General features: G+C 47.3%; 2 protein-coding genes across 3 annotated transcripts in view; both read left to right on the top strand.

Moving 5' to 3' along the window:
* Positions 1 to 5146, top strand: part of si:dkey-28b4.8 (sarcoplasmic/endoplasmic reticulum calcium ATPase 2) — a 17197-nt gene extending 12051 nt beyond the window's left edge. The window contains exons 17-24 of the mRNA XM_024289614.2: positions 622 to 860; positions 930 to 1150; positions 1224 to 1426; positions 2165 to 2250; positions 2464 to 2597; positions 3564 to 3681; positions 3753 to 3887; positions 3963 to 5146. Of these exons, the coding sequence (XP_024145382.1) occupies positions 622 to 860; positions 930 to 1150; positions 1224 to 1426; positions 2165 to 2250; positions 2464 to 2597; positions 3564 to 3681; positions 3753 to 3887; positions 3963 to 4139 (1313 nt within the window). The 3' untranslated portion in view covers positions 4140 to 5146. The remainder of the gene's footprint in view (positions 1 to 621; positions 861 to 929; positions 1151 to 1223; positions 1427 to 2164; positions 2251 to 2463; positions 2598 to 3563; positions 3682 to 3752; positions 3888 to 3962) is intronic.
* Positions 5147 to 5302: 156 nt separating this feature from the next.
* Positions 5303 to 6706, top strand: part of LOC112157084 (large neutral amino acids transporter small subunit 3) — a 14032-nt gene continuing 12628 nt past the window's right edge. For both annotated transcript variants that reach the window (XM_024289616.2, XM_024289617.2), the window contains exon 1: positions 5303 to 5571. The gene's annotated coding sequence lies outside the window, so the exon portion shown is untranslated. The remainder of the gene's footprint in view (positions 5572 to 6706) is intronic.

Consider the following 6706-nt stretch of genomic DNA (forward strand, 5'->3'; position numbering starts at 1 on the left):
TTAATCCAAACATGATCTGCGTCGCTGCAGATTCTTCTCTTCTAAAGTAAAATCACTCAAAGCTGATGAAGTAAAAACGTGGTTCTTCTGGTATCAAACGTTCGGAGGCGATCGGATCCTCATGTTTCCACAGGAGAAAGGTGAACGTCAGGATCTTCTCCTGTTCCACGCTCGGAACGCTGAAGATGTTTGCTGTCCCGTTTAAATCTAGGAAATGATGAACTTTGACAAAGTTTAAGTTTTACCTTCGTGTGAGAAGATCAATCAGTTTATGTGGAAAATTCTTGTAAAAAAAATCCCAAAGTTTATTAATCAGAAATAGTTCAAAAGCAGAAATGTAAAGATGTGCAAACAATAATTAATTAAAACTAAAACATGTAGACGACGTTCCTGTAGGGGAAGTTCCTCCAGACAACATTTTGCAGGCTGATTTTTGTGCAGACGTTGTTCCTGCAGACGTTCCTGCAGAAGTTCCTGCAGACGTTCCTGCAGACGTTCCTGCAGACGTTGTTCTTACAGACGTTGTTCCTGCAGACGTTCCTGCAGACGATGTTTCCTCTGAGTCCATCAGGAACTCCTCATATGACCACGAATCTCCTTCCATGCTCCTCCTCCTTCCAGGTGACAACAAGGGGACGGCGCTGTCCATCTGCAGGAGGGTGGGCATCATCACAGAGCAGGAGGAGGAGCAGGAGGGGGCGGGTTTGAATGGCGGCCTGACGGGCCGCGAGTTTGACGAACTGCCCCCTCCCCTGCAGCGGCAGGCCTGCCAGACGGCGCGCTGCTTCGCCCGCGTAGAGCCCGCCCACAAGAGCCGCATCGTGGAGTATCTGCAGAGTTTGAGTGACATCACCGCCATGGTGAGGCTCCTCCTCCTCCTCCAGCTCCTCCCCTCAGCCACTCCTCCTAAAACCCTCCCTACCTTCCAGACGGGCGACGGCGTGAACGACGCTCCGGCGCTGAAGAAGGCAGAGATCGGCATCGCCATGGGGAGTGGGACGGCCGTGGCCAAGTCGGCGTCTGAGATGATCCTGGCCGACGACAACTTCTCCACCATCGTGGCGGCGGTGGAGGAGGGCAGGGCCATCTACAACAACATGAAGCAGTTCATCCGATACCTGATCTCCTCCAACATCGGGGAGGTGGTGTGGTGGGTGTGGCTCTGAGCAGGAAGCCTCCATGAGCTGAGGGGCGGAGCTTCACTCCTTCTCGTCTCTCCTCAGCATCTTCCTCACGGCCGCTCTGGGCATGCCTGAAGCTCTCATCCCCGTCCAGCTGCTGTGGGTCAACCTGGTGACCGACGGTTTCCCGGCAACCGCTCTGGGCTTCAACCCCCCCGACCTGGACATCATGTCGCGGCCCCCCCGCTCCCCCAAAGAGCCGCTGATCTCCAAGTGGCTGTTCTGCCGTTACCTCATCATCGGATGTGAGTCCCTCCGTCATCGTCCGGGGGTCGGACGCTAACGAGGCGTCTGACGGATTTAAAGTCCGGAAGGTTCTGGATCCTGACCGACTCGGTTCAGTTTGATGGTGTCTGTGCAGCAGAACCGTCTAGAGACCCGTTCTTCTCAGTGAAGAACTGTACCATGGACCTTAGGGCTGGCCTTCAAATGTAAATGAGTGTGAGAGATTATGAACATTTTGAAGGACTTTACAGTAATTAGCTTCATTTGTTTTCAGGCAAAATTTTGTTTTCATTTTTCTCCTTTGTTTAAATTAATTCACAAATTAGTTCAAACTATTTAATCTATTTCCTCTGGAAATTGAAAAGATTAAATATATGTGAACAATAATTTAAAACAAATCAAAGGTTGACAGTCTGATGGAAGGAACCACGGAGGGTCAGAGTTTGAGACAGGAAGTTCTGATTTTGTTCACAGGAAGTTGATTAAAAAATGTATTTTTTAGATACATTTCATTGAAGTTCAAGAACTTCAGTTCAGTGCTCAATAAATTAAAGCCAAAAATAATTAACTGTTTGGATTGAAGATAGTTGAGCATCATCTGCATAAAAATGAACTAAGAAGCAGAAAAATGCTCTAATAAATGAACGTTAACTAAACCAATGAGGCCCAACACAGAGCCCTGCGGTTCACCACTTCTGAGTTTTTTTTTCTTGAACCAAAGTATGAGTTTGACTCAGAAAAAACATGTTTCTTTGCAGGTTACGTGGGAGGAGCCACAGTCGGAGCTGCTGCCTGGTGGTTCATGGCGGCTCACGATGGACCTAAAGTCTCCTTCTACCAGCTGGTGATCATCTGAGTTTCTTCTTCAGGGTTTGAGTTTGTGGTTTGCTGTAACTTTAAAAACTTAGTGCTGCATACAGATTTATTCTGTTGAGCGTCTATGACCAGTAGGACTCTTTATCACATTATGATTAGTAATTAATGAAATACAAACAACAAAGAAATCACAAGCAGGTTTTGGTTGTTAATCATGATTGTACCTCCTCTGTGCCCTCAGTCTCATTACCTGCAGTGCAGTGAAGGTCACGCCGAGTTCGCCGGCGTCCAGTGTTCCGTCTTCGAGTCTCCATACCCCATGACCATGGCTCTGTCTGTGCTGGTCACCATCGAGATGTGCAACGCCCTGAACAGGTGAGACCAGAAGCTGCAGGGGTCCTGATTCAGAGGTTCTGATCCAGAGATCCTGATCCAGAGGTTCTGATCCTGAGGTCCTGATCCAGAGGTCCTGATCCAGAGGTTCTGACTCAGAGGTCCTGATCCAGAGGTTCTGACTCAGAGGTTCTGATTCAGAGGTTCTAATCCAGAGGTTCTGATCCAGAGGTCCTGATCCAGAGGTTCTGATCCAGAGGTTCTGATCCAGAGGCTCTAATCCAGAGGTTCTGCAGAACTTTGAGGAACTCGTCTGTTCATCAAAGCTCCTGCAGCTTTTTCACAGCTGGTTTGAAAACGAGCTGACTGTGGCTTCAAAGATGACTCAGCACTTTTTCTTAGACCACATGTGTCAAAGTCAAGGCCCGGGGGCCGGATCCGGCCCTCCAGATCATTGTATTTTATTGTATTAATGACCCGATGTTATCTTGAGCTCATTTCTAACTTGAATAATTTTGACAAAATATATTTTTATGGAGAGTAAAATATTAAAAGTTATTTAAGGTTTAAGTTGATTTATTCTGGAATAATATTCCTGCCTTTTTATTATTCATAATTATATTAAAAAGTTACAGTTTTAAATTTTAAAAATTGTAATTTTGAAATTTTATGTATTTTGGCATTTACTAAGATTTTTTTTGGCTACTTTTGGAGTTTAGCTAATATTTTAGCCACACGCTAGCTGCTTTGGCTATTTTAGGCTTTTTTTGTTTTTTTTAGGCTGTTTTGGTGTTTAGCTGATTTTTCTCCTTACTGTTTTGGCCAATTTAGTTTTTTTTTTTAATTTTTTTAATCTGTCTGGAGTTAGGCTAATAGTTACATGCTAGCTGTTTTGGCTAATTTAGAGGTTCCGATTCCTCGAGCACGAAACCTGAAATGTGGTTCTGTTAGTTCTGACCCAGACAGCGGCGCCGCTCAGAAACATCCTCTCTTCTGTTTCTGTCCCAGTCTGTCCGAGAACCAGTCCCTGCTGAAGATGCCCCCCTGGGCCAACCCCTGGCTGGTGGGGGCCATCTGCCTGTCCATGGCTCTGCACTTCCTCATCCTGTACGTGGACCCTCTGCCGGTAAGAACCCGCAGAACCTCCGGAGGCCCGTTCTGCTGCCTCGCCGTCTGACCCGGCGCTCCCGTCTGCAGGTGGTCTTCCAGATCCGGCCCCTCTCCTGGACGCAGTGGGTGGTGGTCCTGAAGCTGTCGCTGCCCGTCATCCTGATGGACGAGGCGCTCAAGTTCCTGGCGAGAAACTACATCGAACCGGGCAGCCAGATGCAGGTGGGCGGAGCTTCCCGCGTCTTCAGGCTGTCACTCGTTCCTCTGCTCTGACCCGTCTCCTTCTGTCCCCCAAAGACCCTGGAGGAGGAGGAGGAGCTGCAGAGGTCGGGCGGGGGCGCCGTCTGCGTCGGGGTGTTGAAGCTGCGCCAGTCGCTGAGGGGCGTGTCCTGGTCGTTTGTGCTGATCTCGGCGCCGCTGGTGATTTGGATCTTCAGTCTGGACTCTGACATCACCAACATCTTCTGGGAGTAGAAACGGGAGTCGCTTTGCCAACGGACAATCAGACAGGAAGTGAAGGTCAGTTTAAGCAGAAGGTCTCCTTGGAGAGGAAGCTCCACCATTCCCGACGTTCCCGACGTTCCCGTCAGACCGGCAGATCCTCCTGTGTTTGGCTAAAGTTCATGAGGAGATCCAAACCTTAAACCCGAGCACGCCAAACTACTGAAACGCTGAAAAACCTTCAGCTGTTTCCCACAGAAGATCCAACGTTTTCCTTTCATTCATGTCAATAAAACCAAAACGAAGAAGCGTTTCAGTCCGGCGGCGTTTTCATCCGACGCCTCCCTGAGACTCCATCAACAAATGGCTCGTTTTCAGTCAGAAAACCGGGTCAGCCGGCTGCAGTTCTGATCCGGTTTAGCTGCTGGAAGCAGAACCTCTCACAGCTCTTATTCTGAAAATCTGCTGGGATTTTGCCGCTTCCTTCCATCCTGTTTTTGTCCTGCTGAAGTTTGATGGATCTCTCCTCATGGACTTCAGCTGGACGCAGGAGAAACGATCTGTTGAGATGTCCGTGACCAACAGGAGCGCCCCCCGGTGGCCGGGTTTGTACGGCGCTGATCTTTGAAGGGATTTTTGTTGTTTTTCAGAATAAAAGCTCAGGTGACTGAACTTTTCCGTTTTATTTGAACAGATTGTGAGAGTATTTTTTATTTCCAACAATGTATCCAAAAACATCAAATTCAATATTTTTGTTTGTTGACGGGAAGAATTTCATTGTTGTAAGAAAATGTTTGCCTGTTTTCTTTAATTTTTTGTGCTATTGCCTAAAAAGTGAAAGAAATGACGCGAAAATGTTTCTGTTGCAGTTTGTTTGTTTTGTATGAAGGCAAACGATCTTAAGAGCGTTAAAAAGTCCTTTTTTATTTGTGGTATTTATGCGACTCCGGGTCGGTGGCGTCCTCCGTTGATGTGGCCCGAGGAGGACGAGGCTTTTGGCTCTGACACGACCTGCCTGTTTAAATAAAGGTTCACTTGAATGACGTCGTCCCAGTGACTTTATTTCTGTGCTCAGATCGATGCTCAAAGGTTGGATTTCTCTCCCAGAAAAGGTCCGGTTCTGGTTTCCAGCTGGTTCCTTCTCAACAGAACGTCCCATCAGAACCACCTGCTGCTGACGTCTTCCCTCTGAACGGTTCTGGAGGTTCTGCAGAACTTCCTTTCCTGCAGGCAAACGGGTGTCGAGTTTCTGTGTTTGGATCTAAGATAAGGCCAGGTGGGGGGTGGGGGGCTGGACTCCATTTTTAGACACAGAGGGGTCGATGGCGTGACGCTGCTGCGCCTGCAGATGCAGCCGGCGCTCACGGCGTTCACGGCGTTCACGGTTCCCGCCGCAGAGACTCAGGAGGACCCTCTTCAGTTTGTCCCTCTGAGCCTTTTCCCCGGTGGGGGGGCGGCCCGTTCAGTAAGTGTTTGGTCATTCCTGCTGCTTTGGGCCCTGGGGAGGGAGGGGGGTTGTGGTGAAGCTGTGCAGACTCTGAGTGATGCATTCACTGCCACTCTGTTCATTCCGGTAACATAACAACCCGAGGACCCTCAGGACTCGTCTGCCAGCAGCTGTCGGCTGATCCGAGTCAGACGCAGGAAGCTGCGGCTCGGTTCACGCTGAAGCCGCTCGCCGCAGTTCACTGCAGTTTTCCTGCAGGGGATCAGGTGATCCTGTGGTGATCTTTCCAAATCTGCCGTGTTTGACTTCAAATATTGACATTTCTATGAGGCTGAAGGTTCACGGAGATTCTCTGAGGTTCATAGAAGGTTCTCCGGTGTGTTAACACCAGAGGAAACGCCGTAGGTCACATGTGTCAAAGTCACGGCCCGGGGGCCGGATCCGGCCCTCAGGGTGATTCTATCCGGCCCTCCAGATCATTTTATTTTATTGTTATTAATGACCCGATGTTATCTTGTGCTCATTTCTAACTTGAATAATTTTGACAAAATATATTTTTATGGAGAGTAAAATATTAAAGTTATTTAAGGTTTAATTTGATTTATTCTAGAATAATATTCCTGCCTTTTTATTATTCATAGTTATGTTAAAAAGTTACAGTTTTAAAGTTTAAAAATGGTTATTCTGCAGCTTTATGGACTATTTTGACATTTACTAAGATTATTTAAGCTGTTTTGGAGTTCAGCTAATGTTTCAGCTACATGTTAGCTTCTTTGGCTAACCAAAGTTTTTTTTTGTTTGATTTTTTGGCTAATTTGGCATTTAGCCAATATTCTAGTCGACTATCAGCTTCAGCGTTTCAATTTCAGCGTCTTCAGTGGTCAAATTCATCTTCCGTCATTCCCACTAACATTATCTCAGGTAATATTATATATCTAGTTCATAATTATAGTAAAAAGTTACAGTTTTAAAGTTTAAAAATGTAGTTTTAGTGTTCAATAAATGTTTATCCTGTTCACCCGCGATCTAAGACATGTTTGGATCCTGACCCCCCCCCCCAAAGCCTTCATGGTTCACCTCACCTAGTTTAAGGTTCACCTCCAGAAAGCGGCTGCAGCACGTGTTGCCACCATGACACACGATAGCTGAGCTT

Source organism: Oryzias melastigma, linkage group LG1, assembly GCF_002922805.2.
Source record: "Oryzias melastigma strain HK-1 linkage group LG1, ASM292280v2, whole genome shotgun sequence".
NCBI lineage: Eukaryota > Metazoa > Chordata > Actinopteri > Beloniformes > Adrianichthyidae > Oryzias > Oryzias melastigma.